Consider the following 27,188-nt stretch of genomic DNA (forward strand, 5'->3'; position numbering starts at 1 on the left):
TGTCTCACATTTTCTTTATCCAGTCTATCATTGATGGGCATTTAGATTCATTCCCCTTCTTTGCTAATTGCTCTACATAATTTGTCTAATGTTCTTCCAGCTGTGCTCTACAAAGAACATATGTGTGCATGTGTCTTTATAATAGAACAATTTATATTCCTTTGGGTATGGGTATATATATATATATATATCCCATAATGGGATTGCTAGGTCAAATGGTATTTCTGTCTTTAGGTCTTTGAGGAATTGCATCACTTTTCCACAATGGTTGAACTAATTTACACTCCCACTAACAATGTGTAAGCGTTCCTTTTTCTCCACAACCTTGTCAGCATCTGTTATTTTTTTACTTTTTACTAGCAGACATTCTGACTGGTGTGAGATGGTATCTCATTGTTTTTTTGATTTGCATTTCTCCAATGATCAGTGATACTGAGCTTTTTTTCATATGATTGTTGGCCACATGTATGTTTTTTTTTGAGAAGTGTCTGTTTATGTCTTTTGCCCACTTTTTAATGGGGTTGTTTTTTTCTTGTAAATTTGCTTAAGTTCCTTAGAGATGCTGGATATTAGACCTTTGTTGGATGTATAGTTTGAAAAAAATGTCTCCCATCGTAGGGAGATATGTCTGTTTACAATGTTGATAGTTTCTTTTGCTGTACAAAAGCTGTTTAGTTTAATTAGATCCCATTTGTCAATTTTTGCTTTTGTTGCAATTGCTTTTGACATCTTCGTCGTGAAATCTTTGCCTGTGCCTATGTCCTGAATGGTATTGCCTAGGTTGTCTTCCAGGGCTTCTATAGTTTTGGGTTTTGCAATTAAGTCTTTAATCCATCTTGAGTTAGTTTGTGTATATAGTGTAAGGAAGGGGTTTAGTTTCAATCTTCTATGTATGGCTAGCCAGTTATCCCAGCACCATTTATTGAATAGGGAATTTTTTTCCTATTGCTTGTTTTGTCAAGTTTGTTGAAGATTAGATAGTTTTAGATGTGCAGCCTTATTTCCCAGCTCTCTGTTCCACTGGTGTATGTGTCTGTTTTGGACCAGCACCATGCTGTTTTGGTTACTGTAGCCCTGTAGCACAGTTTGAAGTCGGGTAGTGTGATGCCTCCAGCTTTGTCCTTTTTGCTTAGGATTGTCTTGGCTATTCAGGCTCTTTTTTGGTTCCACATGAATTTTCAAATAGGTTTTTCTTATTCTGTGAAGAATCTCGATGGTAGTTCAATAGGAATAGCAGTGAATCTATAAATTGCTTTGGGCAATATGACTGTTTTAATGATATTGATTCTTCCTATCCATGAGCATGGAATGTTTTTCCATTTGTTTGTGTCATCTCTGATTTCTTTGAGCAGTGGTTTGTACTTCTTTTAGAGACCTTTCACTTCCATAGTTAGCTGTATTCCTAAATATTTTATTCTTTTTGTAAAATGCATTTTTAAAAAGTTCAATCTGTAAGTTAGATAAGAGAAATAAAAGGAAAAGGGATATTGATGGGCAAAAAGAAAGATGGAAAAAGTTGTTTTGCACATTTTTTTTCTTCTTTTTATCTTATTTATGAATGCTTTGGTATTTGGCCTTTTGCTATCTGCTATTTTCTTTATTCTGTTTCAACTTCCATAATAACTTCCATTTCCATAATCAATATAGATTATTCTATTGGTTTTACTATGGTTAAGTTGTAGATCTTTTAACTAGAGCACAGGAGAAGATTTGGGAATGTCATGACTTCTTTGCTTTTAACTGATACGCCCTGGATTAGTCAGTTCTCTTGCTGCTCATAAAGACATACCTGGGACTGGATAATTTATAAACAAAAAGAAGTTTAATGATCCCACAGTTCCAGATGACTGGAGAGGCCACACAATCATGGCAGAAGGCAAAGGAGGAGCAAAGGCACATCTTACATGGCGGCAAGCTGGAGAGCGTGTGCAGGGGAACTGCCCTTTATAAACCCATCAGAGCTTGTGAGATTTATTCATTATCATGAGAACAGCATGGGAAAATCCACCCCCATGATTCAATTACCTCCCACTGGGTCCCTCCCACCACATGTGGGGATTATGGAAGCTACAATTCAAGATGAGATTTGGGTGGGGACACAGCCAAACCATATCATTCTGCCCCTGACCCCTCCCAAATCTCATGTCCTCACATTTCAAAACCAATCATGCCTTCTCAACAGTCCCCCAAAGTCTTATTTCAGAATTAAAAGTCCGCAGTCCAAAGTCTCATAGATAAGGCAAGTTCTTCAGCCTATGAGCCTGTAAAATCAAAAGCAAGTTAGTTACTTCCTAGATACAGTGGGGGTACAGGCATTGGATAAATACACCCATTCCAAATGGAGAAATTGGCCAAAACAAGTAAATCCAAAATCCAATAAGGCAGTCATTAAACCTTAAAGTTCCAAAATGATTACCCTTGACTCCATGTCTTACATCCAGGTCATGCTGATGCAAGAGGTGGGCTCCTACAGCCTTGTGGGTTTGCAGGGTATGGCCCCCCTCCCAGCTGCTTTCACAGGCTGGTGTTGCATGTCTGTGGCTTTTTTGTGAGCACTGTGCAAGCTGTCACTGGATCTATCATTTTGAGGTCTGGAGGATGGTGGCCCTCTTCTCACAGCTCCACTCGGCAGTACCCCAGTGGATACTCTGTGTGGGGGCTCCAACCCCACATTTCCCTTCTGACTGCCCTGACAGAGATTCTCCATGAGGGACCCACCCATGCAGCAAACTTCTGCCTGGACATTCAGGTGTTTCCATACATCCTCTGAAATCTAGGTGGAGGTCCCAAATCTTAGTTCTTGACTTCTGTGCCCTGCAGACTCAACACCATGTGGAAACTTCCAAAGCTTGGGGCTTGCACCCTCTGAAGCCATGTCCTGAGCTGTACCTTACTTAACCCCTTTTAGCTATGACTGGAGCAGCTGGGATGAAGGGCACCAAATCCCTAGGTTGCACACAGCAGTGGGGCCCTTGACCTGGCCTAGGAAATCATTTTTCTCTTGTAGGCCTTTGGGTCTGTGATGGGAGGGGTTGCTGCGAAGGTCTCTGACATGATGTGGAGACATTTTCCCCATTGCCTTGGTGAATAACATTTGGATCCTTGTTACTTATGCAAATTTCTGCTGCCTGCTTGAATTTCTGCTCAGAAAATGGGTTTTTCTTTTGTACTGCATTGTCAGGCTGTAAATTTTCCCAACTTTTATGCTCTGTCACCTCTTGAACACTTTACTCCTTAGAAATTTCTTCTGCCAGGTACACTAAATCATCTCTCAAGTTCAAAGTTCCACAGATCTCTAGGGCAGGGGCAAAATGCTGCCAGTCTCTTTGCATAGCAAGAGTGACCTTTACTCCAGTTTCCAACAAGTTCCTCATTTCCATCTGAGACCACCTCAGCCTGGACTTTGTTGTCCATATCACTATCAACATTTTGGTCAAAGCCATTCAACAAGTCTCTAGGAAGTTCCAAACTTTCCCACATCTTCATTTCTTCTGAGCCCTCTAAATCTCTAGGAAGTTCCAAACTTTCCCACATTTTCCTGTCTTCTTCTGAGCCCTCCAAACTGTTCCAACCTCTGCCTGTTACCCAGTTCCATAGTTGATTTCACATTTTCAGGTATCTTTATAGCAGCACCCCACTACCTGGTACCAGTTTACTGCCTTAGGCCATTCTCATGCTGCTAATAAAGACTTACCCAAGACTGGGTAATTTATAAAGGAAAAGAAGTTTAGCAGACTCAGAGTTTCACGTGGCTGGGGGGGCCTCACAATCATAGTGGAAGGAGAAGGAGGAGCAAAGGCACATCTTATGTGGCGGCAGGCAAGAGAGCATGTGCAGGGGAACTCCCATTTATAAAACCATCAGATCTCATGAGACTTACTCATTATCATGAGAACAGCAGGGGAAAAACCAACCCCCATGATTCAATTACCTTCCACTGGGTTCCTCCCATGACACATGGGGATTATGGGAGCTACAATTCAAGATGAGATTTGGGTGGGGACATAACCAAATTGTATTAAGCCCTTTTGGAATGTTTTTGGCCATGCAGCTTGTAGGAATGATGCAATTGAATGAGACGAAAATGGAAATAATACCTTCTCTAAATTGCATTTTTCATGTGTCTCTGTTTCTGGCATCAAAAAGCCATGTAAGTCTTCCCTTTGAAGTGTTAGGATTCTTTCACTTATTCATCTGTTCATTTTATGTTTGTATATGTGTATAAATATAAGCATTCATTCATTTATTTATGGAGCCAGTCATTCAGCAAACATTTACTGAGTATCTGCTATGTGTGAAGTGCCTGTACTAGGTACTGAGGATATAAAGATGAACAAGACTGAAGATTTGTTGCCCAGGAGTTTAGGGTCCATTAAAGGAGATGAATAAAAAACGCAGAGATTATAGTATAGAGTGATAAGATATGTAATGTTATTACTACTGCTGCTGCCATAAAGAATAATAGTTAACAGCTAGCACCTGCTTTTGTGAGACTGCAAGAAATCCGGTGGGGCTAACAGCAAAGGAAAAGGCAAAAGCTGAGGTTAGAAAGGTTGGCAGAAATTAGATAATAAACTGTCTTAGAGGGAAGGATAGAGATCTAGTTTTATCTGGAGAACTGAGGGGAGCTAGTTAAAAGGATTTAAAGAAAGAAAGTGAAATGATCATATTGGCATTCTTTTCACTTGATCTTAGCCCAAAGGCCAAGAAGTGTTATATTTGCGTGTTTTTGAAAATCTTTGTCAGCTGCATGGGAAACAGATTGAAAGGAGACCAAATGGAAGTAGGAAAGTGGCCACTGCTTACTTGTGTCTTAAAGTAGAGATTATGAAAGCCTGGACTTGTGTGGTCAGCATAGAGGAGGGGACAGATGTGAAGAAGAGACAGAGGATGTCCACAGGACTGTGGTCCGCACTGGCTGGAGGTGGGGGATGGGTGAGGAAGGGAGGAGTTCAAGTCGCCTTGGTTTCTGGCTTGGGTAGCCAGATGGATGATGATGCCTTTACCCAGACAGGAAAACCAGAGAGGGGCAGGTTAGAGGAAAAGATCACTTTGGAATTACTTGCTTGGATGTAGTTCATCCAAACTTGGATGACAATGAGTAGAGCTATCCAGTATATGGTTGGATATACTAATGCGGCACTCAGGAGACAGCAGATTGGAGATTCGTATTTTAGTCATCAATATATTGGTGGTGGTTGAAGTCAAGGGTTTGGATGAGGTCACCCAGGGAGAGTTACACGGAGCATAAACTTGAGGATGGCGTCCTGGATAGCACCAACATTTAGGAAGCTGCATCAGTCAAAATAGGCTTCAGCTATACAGCAGTAACAAACAAGTGTCATTGCTTTAACACAATGAAAAGTCTGTTTCTTGTGCATGCTACTGTGTTCAATGAGGTTGAATCCTGGGCTGCTCATCATGGTGGAATCTCCATCTTGGTGCAAACTTCCGTGGGTTGTTTCCAAGTCAGAAAACATAATTTTAATGTTATCTTCTAGGAGTGTATACAGAGAGGCATATGGTGAACCCCTGTAGAAGCATGGGCTATGGGCACAGCCTTTGCCAGACCATATGTACATATACTATATGCTTTATGTTAAGGGCTTTACATGGATTATCATGTTTAATTACTATAACAACCCCAATAAAAGAATTATAATTATGCATTGCACATCAGGTACTCTTATGAATGCTTTGTGAATATTAGCTTATAGTCACTAAATGAGGTAGGTTTGTTATTGTCTCTATTTTTCAGGCAGGAAAAAGATGTTGTAAATCTTGCTCTAGCTCTTAAAGCTGTGACTTGAAAGTGACACAGGTTGTGTCTGTTGACATTTCATTGGCCACAGTCACATGGCCACACCTAACTTCAAAAGGGGTAGACAAGTATGTTCCTACGCTGTACTCAGGATAAAGAGGTACAGAGTGTGTGAAGGCCCTAATGACTGTCATGGGAACAAACAGAGGAAGAGCAGGACTTGAAAGAGATTGGGATGAGGCCTAAGAGCTGGGAAATGTAATAGGAGAGTAGTATAAACAAGGCCAAGGCAACAGACAGTGCTAAGGAAAAGGAAGCAGTCAACTATCATAGAGAGAGAGAGAGAAGTCACATAAGATGAGGACAGACTGTTGTGTTTGGCAGTTTAGGTGGTCATTGTCACTGGCCTTTTTGCTATGACACCGCCGACATAGGGCCTTGTTCTAGCTGTTTTCTCTTCCTGAAATGCTCTTTCTCAATTCAAATGTCTGACTAATGAGCTCATCGTCTCCTTTATGTTGTTATGTACCTCTCATCTTTTCAATGAGGCTTACCCTGAGCATTCAGTTTTTATTTATTTATTTATTTATTGAGACGAAGTCTTGCTCTGTCGCCCAGGCTGGAGTGTAGTAGTGTTATCCCAGCTCACTGCAACTTCCATCTCCTGGGTTCAAGCGATTCTCCTGCCTCATCCTCCTGAGTAGCTGGGATTACAGGCACCTGCCACCATGCCTGGCTAATTTTTATATTTTAGCAGAGACGAGGTTTCACCATGTTGGCCAGGCTGCTCTCGAACTCTTCACCTCAAGCGATCCACTCACCCTGGCTTCCCAAAGTGCTGGGATTACAGGCATGAGCCACTGCACCCAGCCTGATCGTTCGGTTTGAAACTGCACCCTACCTGCTTCCTCCCAATTCCCTTTACTCTGCCATATGTTTTCCTTTTTTTCTGAAGCGCTTCTCACCATCTATTATATGGTATAATTTAGGGGTTTTTTTTGTATTTATTGATAACTAATCTGTTCCTCTTGATAAAATGTAAGCTTTGTGAGGGCAGGGGTTATTGTTTTGTTCACAGATATAACCCAGATGTCTTCATCAGTGTCTGATATATAGTAGGAACTTAGTATTTCTTTGCTGAATAAATGACTTTGTGACCTTAGAAATGGTGAGGAGGGAGTATTTTGAGTGGTGCATGCAGCAGTGGTGAGCTGTACCTATAGAAAGTCATTGAACAGAGGCCAGGCGTGGTGGCTTACGCCTATAATCCCAGCACTTTGGGAGGCCAATGTGAGTGGATCGCTTGAGGTCAGAAGTTTGAGACCAGTCTGGCCAACATGGTGAATCCCCGTCTCTACTAAAAATACAAAACTTAGCTGGGTGTGGTGGTGGGCATTTGTAATCCCAGCTACTCGGGAGGCTGAGGAAGGAGAATCACTTGAACCCAGGAGGTGGAGGTTGCAGTGAGCCAAGATCGTGCCATTGTACTCCAGCCTGCATGACAAGAGTTTCACTCTTGTCTCAAAAGAAAGAGAGAGAGAGAAGGAAAGGGAAAGAAAGAGAGAGAGAGAGAGAGAGAGAGAAAGAAAAATAAAGAAAGAAAAAGAGAAAGAAAGAAAGAAAAAGAAATTGAATAGAGAATTGCTTTTCAAGTAACTTAGCACCGTCAGGAACTGGCAGGAAATGTAGAGCTGGGGGTGGTGGCTAAGGAGGACTTTGTTTTGTTTGTATGTCTTTTTAATATTTACATATTAATTAGAAAAAGCCAGTAAAGAGGGAGAGCTTATAGATAGGAGAGAAAAGTATTCGATAGAGCAAGGATCTTGAGGAGACAAAAGGCAGAGAGAGAGTGGGATACAGGGGGATTATGCTTAGACAGGAGGGTGAGACATCTTTTCTGCTAAGGCAGAAAGAAAGGAAAGAATAAACCCAAGCAGGGAAGTATGTAGGTGGTAAAGGTAGAGATGGAAAGCATTCTCATTGGGTACTGGAGATTTTCTCAGTGAAGCAAGGGGCTGCGAGAATAGCCAATGTTGATCGGGTTGGAGATTTCAGAAGGAATGAAAGAGTGGGCTGGCTGGTAAGGTCATAGGAGAAAGGAAGGGAGAAGGGTTGTAATTTAGAGGGTCCAATGAGTGAGATTGGTGACCATGAATTTGTAGGTGTTACTGCCAATGATAAATCAGATTATCCCTCATAGTCAGAAACAATGGGAAGACCACCTTCTTATGGTCAATCATGTGTGATGAGTTTTATTCAGAGTATAATTCTTCCTGGGTGTGTTCTTCTATTGAGCTTGTCTGTGAAACCTGGGAAATTCTCCTACTTTGGGATCCATAACTCAAAATGTGATTTATGTTATCCCTTCCATCTTAAAAAGAGTTGCTACAAATGTGAGAAAATATGTCAAAAATGGTTGTTATCAAAATGATGACTAATATCAAAGGGATAAGAAAAACATATCTAGTAAAATTCTAGACCTGTGTACCTGTAGATATTTACTGATGATAGGTGCAATATATCAGAAAAGCACTTTGCTTGCCTCCTGTTAAAGTACATTTGGAAAGGCAAGGGGGTGGTGGTGGGACAGAAGGGAAGGGAAGTGCAGTCAGGCTACAGTAATCCTTTGGGTTGGTTCTCAATGGTGGTAGAAGCAGTTTGAGCAATCATTAGAACAGGAATATTTGAATAGATAAAATTTTCTAAATACTGTAATGACAGTAATAATTTATTGAGCTGGAACTATATTTAGCTTCTTTAATTTTTACAGTCAAAGGAGGTAGATATTATTATGCTTATATTGCACATGAGAAAATTAAATGTTACTAGTAAGTAGTGGGCCTGTGATTCAAACCCTGCTTTAATTACTCTATCCTTGAGTGCTCCACCATGCTACCAGGCCTCTTCTCTGTTGCTCCCTTTCAGATTGGGATTGCCTCTAAATTTACAGCATTCAAGAAGAAGTTTGCTGTATTTCAGTGGTCACTGAAGACAGACACTTTATTCTGACTTACTGTGATAGTATGGTAATTTTTAGATGATCCTGTATATTAATTATAGGTTTTACATGGAATTGTTATCATTAAAAAGTTAGCATCCAACTTGTAGCCCTTTCTAAGATTTTAGGACGTCTGTCATTGGGCATGTTTTTTGGTCTATGCTCTTGGGTTTATTTGGCAAAGTTTTAGAATGCTGAATTTTTCCAGTATACTGAACTCAGATCATCAACATATTTATAAGCGTGTTAGGTCTTATGTATGTCATCACCCTGATATGTTAGCAATTCTTTCAAAAGACAGAGTACTCATGATGGTTTCCACAGCAGATCGCTGCTTTAGACCATCATAGATTTTCTTTTGGCATACCGGCATTTAGTGGTGATGCGATACATTTAATTCTTCAGAATAGATACTACAATGCTCCAGTGCCTAGGAACATTTGGTGTACTCATTATTTAACAGCATCCTATTCTCCCTTCCACTATTTAATAATGCATATGTAATTTGGTATAGTCTGTAGGATTTGGAGAAGTGAGAACACCTCATTTTATAGATATTCTTGTATGGGTGAGTAACTTGCCTGCTTGTTAAGCTCCATAGGGGAGATAACTCTATGGATATGCCTTTTATTGAAGCTCTTTTTGCATTCTGCCTGGGATCTCTCTCTTGAGTTTTGACCTTACTGGTGTTTAAGTTCTCTGGTAGAGTTATTCAGTCCTCAGGTGTGTTGGAATTTTCAGCCCTTTGGCAGGTGTGTTTTATTAGTGCCTTTGGGCATTTGGATTGATGTGGCCTTGAGTGTAGGAAGCAGCCCAAATTTCAGATCACTTGCTGGGATCCTTCCGTGGTGGACCCAACTCTCAGGAGTCATTGGCATTTCAGCTTTCATTTCTACATTGGTACAATGAAAGACACGATGTTTTCTTTCTTTTTTTTTTCTTCTTCTCCTCCTTCTTTCTTACCTATTTCAAACTGTTGAGGCTGTTAGTACCTTTGGAATAGCTTCTTAAATTATCCATGGACGTTTTCAGAGAGGAACCCCCTTGAGGCAGAGCTGTCAAGATAAGGGCCCTGAAGCTAATGCCACCTCCTCATTGCTTTGCATCATTTATCTCATGTAGACAGCCACGCCACCACCAACAGAACCTGAATTAGACAACCAGGAAAAAGATATGCAGGGCTTGAAAAAAGGGAAGAAAAAGAAGGTGAAATATAGTTTAGGAAGAACACAAAGAGGAATTATTTATCAGCCAGACAAAAAAGTAGTGGGATGATTTTATTCGGACTGTTCTTATTATAAATAAAAATTTTCAGATTTTATTCTAGAATGTAAGCTTGGTGAGAGCAGAGACTATGTCTGTTTTGTTCACTTGTGTCTCCCTTTGGTGCCAGGCACAGTGCCTAGTACTTGTGAGCACTCAATTTATACCTATTTAATAAATGGTACTGGGAAAACTGGCTAGCCATATGTAGAAAGCTGGAACTGGATCCCTTCCTTATACCTTATATAAAAATTAATTCAAGATGGATTAAAGACTTAGATGTTAGACCTAAAATCATAAAAACCCTAGAAGAAAACCTAGGCAATACCATTCAGGACATAGGCGTGGGCAAGGACTTCATGTCTAAAACACCAAAAGCAATGGCAACAAAAGCCACAATTGACAAATGGGATCTCATTAAACTAAAGAGCTTCTGCACAGCAAAAGAAACTACCATCAGAGTGAACAGGCAACCTACAGAATGGGAGAAAATATTTGCAATCTACTCATCTGACAAAGGGCTAATATCCAGAATCTACAATGAACTCAAACAAATTTATGAGAAAAAAACAACCCCATCAAAAAGTGGGCAAAGGATGTGAACAGACAATTCTCAAAAGAAGACATTTATGTAGCCAACAGACACATGAAAAAATGCTCATCATCACTGGCCATCAGAGAAATGCAAATCAAAACCACAATGAAATACCATCTCACACCAGTTAGAATGGCGATCATTAAAAAGTCAGGGAACAACAGGTGCTGGAGAGGATGTGGAGAAATAGGAACACTTTTACACTGTTGGTGGGACAATAAACTAGTTCAACCATTGTGGAAGTCAGTGTGGCATTTCCTCAGGGATCTAGAACTGGAAATACTATTTGACCCAGCTATCCCATTACTGGGTATATACCCAAAGGATTATCAATCATGCTGCCATAAAGACATATGCACACGTATGTTTATTGTGGCACTATTCACAATCACAAAGACTTGGAACCAACCCAAATGTCCAACAATGATAGACTGGATTAAAAAAATGTGGCACATATACACCATGGAATACTATGCAGCCATAAAAATGATGAGTTCATGTCCTTTGTAGGGGCATGGATGAAGCTGGAAACCATCATTCTCAGCAAACTATCGCAAGGACAAAAAACCAAACACCGCATGTTCTCACTCATAGGTGGGAATTGAACAGTGAGAACACATGGACACGGGAAGGGGAACATCACACACCGGGGTCTGTTGTGGGGTGGGGGGTAGGGGAGGGATAGCATTAGGAGATATACCTAATGTTAAATGATGAGTTAATGGGTGCAGCACACCAACATGGCACATTTATACATATGTAACTAACCTGCGTGTTGTACACATGTACCCTAAAACTTAAAGTATAATAATAAAAAAATACATGACCAGTAGTCATGATGTGAGCCTTCATCTGCTGAATGCTTACTCCATGACAGGCTCTGTGCTAGACACTCTGCACCTCCACACACAGGTTAAAATGGTAACCCTCTGAGTCATCCTGACTTCAGTGAGAGGGATGCTCTGGAAATAAATAGGACAGGGACAAGCCTGAGAAAAGTTAATGAAGGAAGAACTATCATCCCAGTTTTAACAGATATTTAAAACTATGGTTTAGAGAAGGTAACTATCTCATATTATTATATGTGGGGGCTTCCAGCTTTCCTCCTTTCATTTGCTTGCTGTTATGGGCTGAATATTTGTGGTCCCCCCCACCTAAATGTTAAAATCCTCACCCCTAATGTGATGGTCTTAGGAGGTGGGTCCTTTGGAGGATAAATTAGGTCATGAGGGTGGAGCCCTTATGAATGGCATTGGTGTCTTTACTTTTATTTAGTTATTTTTTTTGAGATGGAGTTTCATTCCATCGCTCAGGCTGGAGTGCAGCGGCACAATCTCAGCTCACTGCAACCTTCACCTCTGGGGTTCAAGCGATTCTTCTGCCTCAGCCTCCTGAGTAGCTGGGACTACAGGTGCCTGCCACTAAACCTGGCTAATTTTTGTATTTTTAGTAGAGACGGGGTTTCACCTTGTCTCCTGACCTGAGGTGATCCACCTGCCTTGGTCTCCCAAAGCGCTGAGATTACAGGCATGAGCCACCACACCCAGCTTGGTGTCTTTACAAAAGAGACCCCAGGTTGCTCTGTAGCCCACTTCTATCGTGGGAGGGAGGACCAATGAGAAGGTAACCATCTGCCAGCCAGGGAGAGGGTCTTCACCAGAATCCTACCATTCTAGTCTCCTGATCTCAGACTTCTAGCCCCAAATAACTGTGCAAAATAAATTTCTTTTCTTTTCTTTTTTTTTTGAGACAAGGTCTCACTCTGTCACCCAGGCTGGAGTGCAATAGCATGATCATAGCTCACTGTAGCCTGGAACTCCTGGGCTCAGGTGATCCTCCCACTTCAGCCTCCCAAGTAGCTAGGACTACAGGCACATGTGCCTGCACCCAGCTAACTTATTTTATTTTATTTTTTGTAGAGACAGGGTCTCACTTTATTGTCCAGGCCTGTCTTGAACTCCTGGCTTCAAGGGATCCTCCCTACCTCATCCTCCCAAAGTGCTGGGATTACAGCCATGAGCCACAGCGCCTGATGAGAAATAAATTTCTGTTGTTTATAATCCACCCAGTCTATGGTAATTTCTCATAGCAGTTTCAACTGACTAAGATACTTGCTTAACTTCTTTTCCTGATCTCACTCTCTAAGGAGAAAAAGATAAAAGCCAAGCTCATGAATTCTTGTAAGAAAAATAGAGAAACAGAGCAGAAACCTACAATCTTCGGGGTGTTGTGGATGAGAGTGGGGGCATGAGGAGTAGGAGGTCTGCCTGCCTGGGACCATGCAAGACTGGGCATGGCTTAGCAGAGAGGGACACTAAGGAGGGAGATAGTGGGGACAGGGCAGAGCAGACAGGAGACTGAAACTGGTAAGGAAGAAGAATGAGAGCTTCCAGGGAGTTCACAAGAGCCACTTTGGCATAAGTATTTGATTCACTTAAATGTGTGATAGGGAATTGTGTCAAGACTGAATTTGCAGGGGAAACAATTACTTCTGTCAATGCGGCCATGTCCCTGGTTTGACTGAAGCCTCCAGGATTTCTGGACATTAGGGTGTGTTGAAAGATATTGTCTCTGTGGCCACAGAAAGTAACCCTGTGTTACTTATTCCATCAGGACCTCCCTGCTCCCTGGGCTCATAACGACTCCAGGTTTCTTCCCTTCTGAACTCTCTTTAGGCTTATTCCCATCCTATTCTCAAGACATCTCTGTGCCCAAATCTGGGTTACAAATCTGGGTCATTGTCTGTTACCCGAGATTTGTTGTCCTTTGGTGAATCATCTGGGGAAGGCACTGGACTTGAATACCGGTTCTTCCACTCATCTCTTCTTAAGGGCTTCAAACAAGTTCATACCCCCAACTTCACTTTTCCTCCTTTGTAAAGCGTCAGTGATTTCTATCCCTGACCATTTCTAAGGTGCTGTGAGGATCAACTGAGATTAACCTTTAGAAGTGGTTAACTTCTACACCCCTTCTTTTTTATATTTTTAATTAATTTTTTTCTGAGACAGAGTCACCCAGGCTGGAGTGCAGTGGTGTGATCTTGGTTCACTGCAACCTCCACCTCCCAGGTTCAAGTGATTTCCCCTGCCTCATCCTCCTCAGTTGCTGGGATTACAGGCATGCACCATCATGCCTAGTTAATTTTTGTATTTTTAGTAGAGACGGGGTTTCACTGTGTTGGCCAGGATGGTCTCAAACTCCTGACCTCAAGTGATCCACCTGCCACGGCCTCCCAAAGTGCTGGGATTACAGGTGTGAGCTGCGTCGCCCTGCCTAGCTATTCCTATTCTTATTCTAACTATCTAAAACCACTTGTCTCTTTTGTCCTGATCAAGTTTTCCCTATCCTCGAAGGCACAGCTAGCCTATCTTCTCTTCCGCAAGGTCTTCGTTGCTCACCTTTTCCTGCCTACACTGATCTCTGTCTTCCATCTTTCCCTTATTTTGGCATGTAACCAAATATTATCTGCAAATGTGACTTTATTACTCCAGTGTTGGAGTGTCCCATCCCTTCAGCTAGATAGTGAATTTCTTGAGGGCAAAGACCATGTCTCTTAACCTCTTCCAACTTACCGTGTAAGTTGCTATAATGTTAAGACCTTAGATTTTACAGGGGGGCCTCCACTTGTTCAACTTGTTGAAGAAATACATTCTTTTGGTATTCAGTCCTGCAAACTGTGATTCCTCTCTCTTGGTCCTGCTTCATGATGTATGCAGCAATTCTGCAGCTGAAGTCCCAGGCCCTCACTCACTCTTCAGAGACCTCAAAGCAACTCTCTCCCACTATCTCCCTTTTCTGGGCACTTTTCAGGACAGTTAGTTAGTTCTCTACCCACTCCTGGGTCCCCCTCTTCCTTTCCTCTGCATCTTTCAGTATTAGGAACCTGTCTTTTCCTTCCCTTCAGAGAGCAGATGCCCATCTCCAAGCAACTTTCTTTCTTTCTTTCTTTCTTTGTTTCTTCTTTTTGTCTCTTTCCCAAGACACCTTTGCTTTGAAGAGGCTGCTGAAAAGGAGTAGATTATTTCATATTTTATGATCAGCAAAAGAAAAAGGAGGCTTCATGGGGAAGATTGGCAAGATCTAAAGTTATTTGCATTTCATAAGAATCAAAAGTTTTCCAAACTTTTTTTTTAAAGGACCTTCAGGTATACTAAAAGAAAAAAAAATTGATCCGAATGTTGAAACACCTGCTGCAGATCTGGGGGCTTTGAATTTAGCGGCTTTAGGTTGGGACCAAGAAATTCTCTGAATTATAAACTTGCTGGCTCTTACCTTGGCTTGGTGCAGCATTTCATCCCCAATATTCCTCTTTTCTTTCCTTTCAGAATACAGCCGAGCCAAAGCGCTTGTCTGCGTGCCCGTGGACGTGACAGACACCTTGAGGTGTTTTAGAGAGACACTGGAAAAATCCAAATACCATAACAGATCAATCCGACACAGCAGAAAGTTGCTTTCATTATTTCTTGCACAGACACAAGGTAAAATGCACGTTCTGTATCTCTGAATCTTTCTTTATGTGCGGTGACCACCCTGCGGATGTCCCTCTTCTGCCCTCTTGTTCTTCCCTCCCTGTGTACATGCAACACTCTCTGATGCCTTTCACTTTCCTCTTGTCCAGTGGATCTAGTCTCTGTCTTACACTTTAACCAATGCGCTTTCTCACTCACTCACTTTTATGCTTTCTGTGAAACTAGCAAACTCTCTTGAGTATAGTAGATGTGACAATATTCATTAATTTTTGATTCTGTACGTTTATGTTCTTCTTACAGTTTTCTTTGAAGGTGTGGCACTATGGTCTTGTTTTACTTCATCAGTAGACGGATTGAATCATATTGAGTTAACTAGAACCTTTTACCAAAACAGTACTTTATCAGTGGCAAAGAAATGGATACCTTTTAAAACAAGCATCAACACGATTTCTTATTAATACTATAGATTTTGATCTTAGGGGTTTTATTTTAGCTTAAAGCAAGATATTCACTATTGTTGGTTGCATTACATTTATTTGTTTTCTCTTGTAACATCTATCTGCTTGTGAATTCAAGCAAAGCTGGGCTTTAAGTGATTAAATGGTAACCTCAGAGAAGAGTACATTCAAATTTAGGCTGGAAAAATCCTGAACTATCTATACTTAAGTTATTTAAAATTTTTAAGAATCCTGTTTTATATTTATGATTCTTGCTATTCATATTGGTCAGAATAACAAGAATAAATTTAAATAATAGGCAAATACATGTAAAATAGTATAGTTATTAAAAACAGATTTAAACTTATACTTAATTAAAATGCTAATTTCCACTGAAATGATCTTTTAGAAATTTGACCAATTGTGTTTACAAACGCAGGCAGAGTTTTATTTATGTATTTATTTGTTTGTTGTTGTTGCCCATCCCCCACACTTTCTATGATATGTATCCATAGTTTTTGGTTATATTGTCTGCAGACTCACATTGTGTTAAATTAGCTCTCCATATCCTGTTTGGCTTCTTTTAATTGCTCCATACATTAACAATGGGTAAGGCTGGCTGGGCGCTGTGGCTTACGCCTGTAATCCCAGCACTTTGGGAGGCCAAGGAGGGCAGATCATTTGAGGTCAGGAGTTAGAGACCAGCCTGGCCAACATAGTGAAACCCTGTCTCTACTAAAAATACAAAAATTAGCCGGGTGTGGTGGCGTGCACCTGTAATTCCAGCTACTCGGGAGGCTGAGGCATGAGAATTGCTTGAACCGGGGAGGCAGAGGTTGCAGTGAGCCGAGATTGCGCCACTGCACTCCAGCCTGGTGACAAAACAATTCTGTCTCAAAACGAAACAGAACAAAGCAAAACAGAAAAGCACTCCCCCACAAAAAAAGTGGGTAAGGGCATAAATAAAAAGGCAAATACAATTCCTAGGAATGGTTTATACCAACTCACTCTGAATCTCACCTGGTACCAAAATATTTTCAGTAGTTTATCTCTAGTCCTCAGACTGTAGACTTCAAAATCTATACTAGCTTCTTTCTCTATTACTTTTAACTACTTCCTCTAGAATATAGATTTTTCTCCCATGTGTTCTCTGATCTTATAAAGAGACAAGTTTTTTCCTTTTTTTTTTTTTTTTTTTTTTTTGTCTCAGTCCAGAGCTACCTGTGTGTTGCTTCTATCCCAGAGGTTTCTGGCCCAGAGGCACACTAACACCTTACTGTTGGAAGCTATTTAAAAAAGGCAAACTCAAACTATGCAACTTCCACCAGTCCCCACGAGAAGCAAAGCTTTATCTCAATATTTGCTTTCTGGCTGACAGTCCTCTGTAGTGCTTTTTTTTTTGGGATGGAGTCTTGCTCTGTTGCCCAGGCTGGAGTGCAGTGGCACAATCTTGGCTCACTGCATCCTCTGCATCCTGGGTTCAAGTGATTCTCCTGCCTCAGCCTCTGCCTCCTGGTTCAAGCGATTCTCCTGCCTCAGCCTCCTGAGTAGCTGGGACTACAGACATGCACCACCACGCCCAGCTAATTTATTTTTAGTAGAGACGAGGTTTCACCATGTTGGCCAGGCTGATCTCGAACTCCTGACCTCAGGTGATCCACCCGCCTCTGCCTCCCAAAGTGCTGGGATTATAGGCGTGAGCCATTGTGCCCAGCCCCTCTGTAGTGCTTATGATGAAATAACGCAGACATGGCGCCTATCCACACATACCTAGGGTCTTCAGTTATGAGCCTGGATACTAAGTTTAAGGAAATAGTGTCACTTAAACTGCAAAAATGTCTCAGCTATATACAAAATATTTCCTTTCTTTTCGCTTTCCATTTTCTCTACCTTCCCTCCCAACTTCCCTTCTTTCTACATTTTAAATTTATTTATTATTATTATTTTTCATGAATTTAGGAGAGAGAGGAGGAATAAACAATTCAAAATGTACTTCTGGAAAGGTGGAATTTTGCCTGGGGACAGAGGAGATGCATATGTCAATACCCCCTGACCTTTCTCAGGAGCACTTCAGAGTTTTTAGTTCCGTGGAGAAAAGCAAACTTCCATATTCACAACTTGGACTTGTAATTTCTTCTTATCACCAAACTATTGGTAAGAGTTAGCCATTATCTATTCATTTTCTTTAAATTTTTTTTTTTTAGACAAGGTCTCGTTTTGTCATCCAGGCTGGAGTGCAGTGGTGCAATCACAGCTCACTGTGTGATCACAGCCTCAACCTTCTGGGCTCAATCCATCCTCCCACTTCAGTCTGCCGAGCAGCTGGGACTGCAGGCTCACACCACCACACCTGACTAATTTTTATATTTTTTGTAGAGATAGAGTTTTGCCATGTTGCCCAGACTGATCTTGAACTCTTGGCCTCAAGCTATAAGCCCACCTCAGCCTCCCAAAACACTGGTACAGGAGTGAGCCACTGTACCTGGCTATGTCTCCATTTTCAATATGATCTTCTTCATTAATGCTGAAATTGCATCTGGTCCTGAAATCTTACTTTTAAAAGAAAGATAAAAGAACCTATACCCCTGCAGCAGTGACAGAACAGCCTGGAGACAGAAGAAGCTTCCAGCCTCCTCTGTTTACTCATTTTCTTAGCTTGGCCATCACTATTGTGAGATTCAAGGCCACCCTTCTGTTTATCCCTTTCATTGGAGCTGTGAACCTCTTGTGGGGATGGAGATGATGTTCTTTTTTTCTGGTCCCAGCTAATTCCATTTTCCTTGTCTTTCCCTTGATTTGGCTTTTCTACAGCTTCAGTAGTATATTCTTAACCCATACAATAGACCCAGTGTTCTCTTTTTTTCTAATAGACATTTTGTGATGCCCCTTTTACTTCCTGAAATAAAATTTATATTTAATATATTCTTCTTATACACATTATTTTGAAACAAATTATTATGAAGCTCTAAATATAAAAATGGGGAGAAATAGCATCACTTTATAATAAAAGAATCAGTTTGTTGGTATGTAAATGCTCAGGCATTAGAAGCTGTAAAGAAATAATCAGATGCTTATATCCTGGATATGGAATCACCATGAATGTGACCGCTGCACATGCAGACAGAGACAGGTATGTTGTATTGGTGACTCAAATACTATCAACATGGTTAAGTTTTGTGACATGATTTTCTAAAATGGCAAATAAATTTTGGTAAAGTCCTGAGCAAAACAAATTACTACAGTGGTTGCAATGTCTGGAAAATTCAGAAATCATGGACATTTAGAAATCATGCAGAGATACCCTTTTTATGTGGAAAACGAAGTTCGATGTGAGATTCAGATACTTATAAACAGGCTTCTCATCTTTTCCTTCACCGTAGGGGAAGTTTCTTTGCCTTGCAGGCCATCTGACATCTTTGGTCTTAACCTGTGAGTTACCAAGAGATGCCCCCATTGTGACATCTAGCAAAACCCTTTCTCACATTTCTAAAATATCCTCCAGGGGACAGCATTATCCTCATTAGAAACCACTGCCATGTTGTTGGGGTTTTTGGCTACACATTCCAGAATGCATGCATTCATTAGAAAAAAAAAAATTATGTGATTTTTTGTTGTTGTTTTTTTTGTGATGCAGTCTCACTCTGTTGCCCAGGCTGGAGTACAGTAGCGCAATCTTGGCTCACTGCAACCTCCACCTCCTGGGTTCAAGCAATTCTCTTGCCTCAGCCTACCGAGTAGCTGGGATTACAGGCGTGTGCCATCACACCTGGGTAATTTAGTAGAGACGGGGTTTCACCGTGTTGACCAGGCTGGTCTTGAACTTCTGACCTCAGGTGATCTGCCTGGTTTGGCCTCCCAAAGTTCTGGGATTATAGGCATGAGCTACCTTGCCTGTCCAATTATGTGATATTAAAGATATTTTCTGCCTTCAGGTAAAAGGAGAAATCTGATATGTGGTGATCTTGTCACATGTCTGCTAAAAAACAAACCCTTTGAGCCTTCCCATCTGCTATAGGATAACATCCACATTTCTCCAAGTGGCAGTCAGAGGCCCTCAGAATCTGACCACTGCCTCCCACTTCAGACTCAGTTCACCCTCTCCAGAAAACCATACTCCAGTCATGCCCATCATTCCTATACATACCCAGCCATTCTCCCTTGCATGCCGTTTCTAGGTTTCTCTTCTCCTGTCTCTACCTGTCTGACTTTTTTTTTTTTTTTTTTTTTTTTTTGAGACAGAGTCTCGCTCTGTCGCCCAGGCTGGAGTGCAGTGGCGCAATCTCGGCTCACTGCAAGCTCTGCCTCCCGGGTTCACGCCATTCTCCTGCCTCAGCCTCTCTGAGTAGCTGGGACTACAGGCGCCCGCCACCACGCCCGGCTAATTTTTTTGTATTTTTAGTAGAGACGGGGTTTCACCGTGGTCTCGATCTCCTGACCTCATGATCCGCCTGCCTTGGCCTCCCAAAGTGCTGGGATTACAAGCGTGAGCCACCGCACCTGGCCCTGTCTGACTTTTATTCTCCATGAAGCCCCATTATTACTATCTGTTAGAGCCAGTCTTTCACTCTGTAATCAAATAGAATGTTTGCTCGCTGTGTATATATATTGTGTGACATTTGAAGGCGCTGTTAACTTGCAGTTTGCTTATTGCAATCTACACAGTTAAGGAATAGTGCAGTTTAAAATATTCTTGCAAATATAAAGAAAATATTTTTCTAGGAACTGACATTTGTTCTTTTACTTGATTAAAAATATAGATGTTCTTCAAGCCAGCAATCAAAGAAGTCTTAAAGTTCAGGCGTTGCATTCACTTGGAAGTCTTCTCATCTTCGCAGAAAAGAAAAGGTAGATTTTTAGAAGTCTGTAGAACAAGGGCAAAGGTTTTTTATTTGCTTGTTTGAAGAAGTTTTTAATGATTATGAAAAAACATTGTCTTTCATAAATTTTAGTTTTTCAACAATACTACATTGCTACATTTTATTCATCAAATGCTACCTGAGAGAAACCATTAAGAACAGTGAATGTATTATAGTTATACGTATGTTAATTGATGTTGCTTCAGTGTATTTGCTTTCCCTTCTGGAAGATAGATTTAATAATGGGTCTCAGAAAACATACTGCTTGATGCTTTGTCTCTGTTTTAGGGCTGCTTTTAAGTGTTGGTGTCAAGCTCTTGATGACATATTCAGAAAACCAGACATGCTACACACGTGGAAAGAATTTGGCCCCTCACTCACCAATGTCACCAACAGTCATTCGCCTCCGGGTTTCAAAGACTACAGTGAGGAGTTTCTGTCAAGAGTTGGCATCTGGGGGTGTTTGCAAGGAGCGGTCATATCAGCAAAGATAGCACAGTGAGTGTGAGGATAGAAGGATCTACATACTAGCTAACAGCTTCCTTGTGGGGTGCTCCCATGTGCCATGCAAAGTGCTGTGCCTCATGCCCACTGGATTTCTGGGAGGTTATGTCCATATTATACAGGGCCTTACAGTTTATTTACTCATTTGTGATGTTTATTGCCTATGATTGTCTCTTCTTTCTGTAACACAATTCTTGCCCCAAAATATCAGTGTCACCCGGGCCCAGGTGTTTGCTTTGCTTACTCATGGATCCCAAGTGCCAGATATGCAGCTGGCATTCAATAACTACTTGGTTTTTTTGTTGTTGTTTGTTTTTTTTTGAGACGGAGTCTCACTCTGTTGCCCTGGCTGGAGTGCAGTGGCTTGATCTCGTCTCACTGCAACCTCCGTCTTCTGGGTTCAAGAGATTCTCCTGCCTCAGCCTCCTGAGTAGCTGGGATTACAGGTGCCCACCACCATGCACAGCTAATTCTTTTGTATTTTTAGTAGAGACAGGATTTCACCACGTTGGCCAGGCTGGTCTGGAACTCCTGACTTCTGGTGATCTGCCCACCTCAGCTTCCCAAAGTGCTAGGATTACAGGCGTGAGCCACGGCATCTGGCTCAACAACGACTTGTTGCGTGGTCAAATGAATGAGCAGTTGGTAAGGAAGCAGGAAAACAGTGTGGAGGCAGTCAGGCATGGGCCTCATCCAAAAGTGTGCTAGAAACCAGTTGCTTTCAACAAGTTTCACATTCCTTCTGAGCCTCAGTGTCCTCATCTCTAAGCCAAGGTGGTAAAAATTATATGCTATACTGCATCAGTTTACTAGGGCTGTAATAACAAAGTACCACAGACTGGGTAGCTTAAACAACATAACTTTGTTATCTCATGATTCTGAAGGCTAAAAGTTGGAGAACAAGGTGTTGGTTAATTGGTTTCTTCTGCAGCCTCTCTTCTGCAGCCTCTCTTCTTGTAGAAAGGTCTTCTGCAGCCTGACCTTCTTGTAGAAAGGTCACTGTGTCCACATGTGGTCTTTCCTCAGCATGTCAATATCCTAATCTCCTCTTCTTATATGGATACCAGTCATATTGGATTAGGGCCCACCTCTGTGGCCTCATTTTAACTTAGTTACTTACCTCCTTCAATGCCCTGTCTCCAAGCATGGTCACAATCTGAGGTTACTGGGTGTGTTAGGCTGTTCTTGCTTTGCTACAAAGAAATACCCAAGACTGAGTAATTTATAAAGAAAAGAGGTTTAATTGGTTCATGGCTCTGCAGGCTCTACAGAGAGCATGGTACCAGCATCTGCTGGTTTTCTGGGGAGGCCTCAGGAAGCTTTCAATCATGACGGAAGGCCATATTTGAATATGGGAGCCCGCATCTCACATGGCAAGAATGGGAGCGAGAAAGAGTGGGAGGTGCCACACTCTTTTAAACAACCAGATGTGATGTGAACTTACTCATCACCAAGGGGATGGCACTAAGCCATTCATGAGGGATCCACCACCACGATCCTAACACCTCCTGCCAGGCCCCACCTCCAATACTGGGGATAACAGTTTAGCATGAGATTTGGTGGGATATATATTCAGACTATATCACTAAGAGTTAGGACTTCAACATATGAATTTCTAGGGGATACAATTTAGCCCATAATACATACTGTATTAGTGTCCTTTTTGCTGCTGTAACAAATTACCCTAAACCTAGCGGCTTAAAACAAAACAGGTTTATTATTTTACAGTTATAGAGTTCAGAAATCATAAAATCAGTATGTCATCAGGGCTGTGCTTCTTCTGGAGGCTCCAGGGGAGAAGCTGATTCCTTATCTTTTCCAGCTTCTTGAGGTCTCTTGCATCCCTTGGCACATGGCCCCACCTTCTGTCTTCAAGACCAACAGCTTAGCATCTTCCCCCAACACCTGCCTCTCTCTGTCTGTCTCTCATATTTTCTTCCATCTTCACATCTCCTTCTCTGTCTCTGACCGTCCTGCCTTTCTCTTATAAGGGCCATTGTGACGATCCAAGATAATCTTCCTTATCTCAGTGGCCTTAATTTAATCACATCTGGAAAGACTGTGTTGCCCTGTAAGGTCATATATTCATAGGTTCTGGAGATTAGGGCGTGAATATCTTTGGAGGACCATTATTTAGCCTACCACACATAACACATGTGAATGTCTTCAACAATGGCTTACGCATAACTAGCAATCACAAATATCTTAAGTATTTCAAATTTCTGATTAACATGAGAAATTTGAAAAGTATGGAGGGATTAGAGGTATAGGTTTCCTTCATCTCTCCAGTTACAGTTACTTCTTTAGCTTACCTGTCGGAGGTGGTGAGCAACAACCTGCATAGTGTTTTAAGCTGTAGAGCACACTTAAAACTTAACTGTTCCTAGGTAGTGATCATATTGCTTTCAGATTAGCATCTTCAGTCAGGAAAGTAAGATAGTACTGCTTTAAAAGTATTAAACGTCAAAGATTTAGACCTCTGTCAAGTTTGATTTTTTTGTGCTCCTGGTATAGAACACACACACACACACATTGTGTGTCTCTCTCTCTCTCTCTCAACAAAATCTGAGCTTGTGACTTATTGGAGCTTGGCAAATGGGAATGGAAAAGCCAAGGAAAGGAACAGCTTGGAAAGGAACAGATACAGCCTTCCTGCCGGAGGGCACCTCCGCTTCTCTGAGCTTCTGAAGTTACTACCTAGTGATTTTCAACAAACAGAAAGTCATCTCCTGGTTTCCCAGCCGGAAGTCTGACTGCCATAGGAGATGTCATTCTACGGGGGCTTTGGCTGTTTTCCTAGACTCCCTGAGTAGAGGAAACTCTTCTCCCCTGCAGTAAAATACCACACTTGAAGATTCACACAGTGAAGTGGACTGAGGTAGACATTGTTATTAATGTAGTGAACCTGACTGGTTTTATCTAAGAAAGACTTAGGAGAAGGTAATGTGGTTTGTAGTTGCAAATGTGAATTTTAAGACTCATATATAGAACACTCAAATTCTTCTTCTAAGGGACATAAAATGAAAGAGTTGTAAATGGAGAGACATTAATGTTTGGTGGAGATACTTAATGTTGTGAATGGCTCCATAATAAACAGCTAGAGAGAAAATACAATGCTTCAGTCTTCAGGGGGAACTATTTAACCACACTCATCAAAAGCCTTTGCTGTGCACCCCCTTTTACCAAAAACTTCCACTTCCAGGGGGTCATTCAGTGGAACCAATAGAATAAGTGCTCAAAAGTGTAGGCATAACAATGTTTACCTCAGCATTGGAAAACGCCAAAGTGGAGATTCATATTTTTATGTTATGGCACATCTGTATGATAAAACATTAAAATTCTTTAGAATAATGATATAGTTCGTTATGTCTGTGAATGAAAAATTTGTTTGTAAAGTAGTATGTATTGCATAATTCTAGTCTTAATATGTATGTATGTGTTTCTCTGTGTGTATAATTATATACAGAAAAAATACATATAAGGAAATTGACTAAAATGTTACTAGTAATCATGTTTAGGCAGTAGGATTGTAGGGGATTTTTTATCTTCTTTAATATATTTTCCTTCTATTTTCTTATATATTTATATGTATGTATTTTTCTTATACTTTTTGTGTTCTAGATATATATGTAAAGACATTTATATCAAAATGTTTTTGGAAAATTTCTACTAATCAATTTATTTTTCTTATACTTACTTAGATTTATTAAGTCATTGAATGTTGAAAAGAAAACTGACTGTTGCATTTTGTCTGCGTTACTCTTTCAGGTAACACTGTATGTATGTATGTTTTTCCATGGTAGCACAACCATTCATTGGATCAGTAAAAAAAGTTTATCACATTCAGAAAACTCACAGGTAGCAAAATAGCATGAATCTTGATTAAATATGACAAGCCCATCTTTCTCTTGCTGGCTGAGCCCCTGTGAGACTTTCACCTTTAATTTTTTTTTTCTTTTTTTGAGACAGAGTCTCACTCTGTCACCCAAGCTGGAGTGCAGTGGTGTGGTCTCAGCTCACTGCGACCTCTGCCTCCCAGGTTCAAGCGATTCTTGTGCCTCAGCCTCCTGAGTGGCTGGGACTACAGGTGCGCACCACCACACCCAGCTAATTTCTTGTATTTTTAGTAGAGCTAGGGTTTACCACGTTGGCCAGGCTGGCCTCGAACTCCTGACCTCAGGTGATCCACCTGTCTTGGCCTCCCAAAGTGCTGGGATTACAGGCGTGAGCCACCGTACCTGGCCCACCTTTAATATTTAACAGAGTCAGTTTTCTCCTTTACACTGCAGAAGAAGGAATTTTACAGATAGGGAAACTGAGTCTCCTGTCATTAGGAAGATCATGTTACTGGTAATCAGTATGAAGCCAGTCTGACTTCAAATAGTTGCCTTAGGTTACCTCATCTCTAAATTCAGTTTTACTTGGTTATATGATATAAAGTCTATCTTATGATAAAGGTGAAAAATAACTTGAAGACTACAGGAGAGGTATGCTTGCAGTTCTCAGAATTTTGGTTTGCCTTCACTGAAGAAGAAAGGAGCTTTTATCTGAAATACAAGACATTTTGAAATTCCAAAATGTAACCAGGGGCCTTTGCAATCTACTAAAGGTTCTATTTACTTTGAAGGATGGGCGCTCTTGTTCTGTGTATCAGAGAAGTCTCATAGCTTATGAAATCTAAATAAGTGAGTTCTTCAGGAAGGGCTTCTCTGAATGTAAGGCCAGACTTTTCAATTTTCTTATGTTCCTTACGCCTCTTGCCTGAGCTTCAAAGGGAAGAAATACAGGAGGCAAGGGTGTAAAGGAAATGACCCGACTCTGACTTCTTACATCGCATTCTTTACTTTCTGATACTCCTTGTTCTTGAAGATAACGCTGTTTATGTTTTAGAAAATACTTGTTTTAACAAATATTTAACTTTCTGCTTAATGTGGACAATATGTGTATTATTTCTTAGTAATACTATACCTAAAATAAAAATTAGCTGGTGGGATTTATTTTAAAAGCCTATTAATTCTTTTTATGATTTTAAAACAAATTTGTGATAGTAAAAATTTCAACAACTACGAAGTATTTTAGAATAGGATATCTCATGACCTTAATAAGCCATTGGATTGAAATTCTTTCTGATATATACATTAAAATAATTTCATGATGCATTTGTCATTAAGAAATTTTAATTGTTAAAATAACAAAAGAAGCACCCTTAAATGAAAAATATGTTTTGTGTGTTCATCTTGTTTCCCCAACATCTAGTGTAATGTTGGTTACATAAATTACCAAAAACTATTGGTCAAATTAAACAATAATCTTTTCACTTAAGCAGGTAAAAGTTTGGAATTACCTCTGCCTGATTGAGACTTCTGAAACAAGTAGTCATTTCCTCTACTTATAGCTTGGTATAGTGGAAAGAACATAGTTTTTTTTTTTGTTTTTTTTTTTTTTTTAGCTAAGTAGACATGACTTTGAATCTCCTTTCTGCCATCGTTAGCTGTGTGACTTCAGATAAGTTGTTTAAGCCTCAATTATATCATTTGTGACATAATAATCCTTCTAAGAGCAGGTTAAAATAACATTAAATGAGATAATATTTATAAAGAATTTACCAGCAGTGCTTAACATAAGATTGACCCTCAACAAAAGATAATTTAATATAATGATAATTTCTTTGAAAATAAGAAGTATCCAACTACCATGAAATTTAAAAAGCCCATCTGGAGTGATAAAAGCATTTGGAACCTGTAATGATGATAATATAAATGATAAGTACCATTTATTACAAAGTACAGTGTGCTAGGCATATACTAAGCATTTTATAAAGCAATACATGTATTTATCTTATTTTGTTTCATTATTGAAAATGCTATCTATAGCTCTTTATATTTCATTTTTTTTCATTTTCAGGGTTTGCTTAGAACCACACTTCCACATCCCAAAGCTGAACGTTGCTATGCTCAATATGAAATCACTCAGCTTCTCCCAGGCATCGAACTCTTCTCAGATAGATACAGGGCTGACATTTGCTCTGTAATTGCAAGTCTGTATTACATTATACGTGAACTGCACTTTGTTAGGCAAAACCTAATAGTAAGTAATTTGTAAAATTAAAAAATATATATCACTGGGATATTTTGCTCCACTTACCTCATACTTTTAAAATTTTGCTAATGTTCTTTTGGTCAGTTACTGTTTAACTTTTAAACTAAATATATGTAGGATTCTTACACTTCAAACTAAAATGTATTAATTAATATTCTTTCTTTGCATTTTGGATACAAAAGCAGTCTATTTGGCTTTTTCTCCTT

General features: G+C 40.4%; 1 protein-coding gene across 2 annotated transcripts in view; it reads left to right on the plus strand.

Moving 5' to 3' along the window:
- Positions 1-27,188, plus strand: part of CFAP54 (cilia and flagella associated protein 54) — a 386,261-nt gene that overhangs the window by 173,564 nt on the left and 185,509 nt on the right. Inside the window, exons 40-45 of one of the 2 annotated variants that reach the window (XM_055237476.1) lie at positions 14,943-15,095; positions 17,483-17,677; positions 20,281-20,368; positions 20,668-20,877; positions 24,585-24,651; positions 26,788-26,970. In XM_055237476.1, coding sequence (XP_055093451.1) covers positions 14,943-15,095; positions 17,483-17,677; positions 20,281-20,368; positions 20,668-20,877; positions 24,585-24,651; positions 26,788-26,970 — 896 coding nt within the window. The remainder of the gene's footprint in view (positions 1-14,942; positions 15,096-17,482; positions 17,678-20,280; positions 20,369-20,667; positions 20,878-24,584; positions 24,652-26,787; positions 26,971-27,188) is intronic. The other variant, XM_055237478.1, reaches the window with a different exon arrangement.

The sequence above is a fragment of the Symphalangus syndactylus genome, chromosome 13, assembly GCF_028878055.3.
Source record: "Symphalangus syndactylus isolate Jambi chromosome 13, NHGRI_mSymSyn1-v2.1_pri, whole genome shotgun sequence".
NCBI lineage: Eukaryota > Metazoa > Chordata > Mammalia > Primates > Hylobatidae > Symphalangus > Symphalangus syndactylus.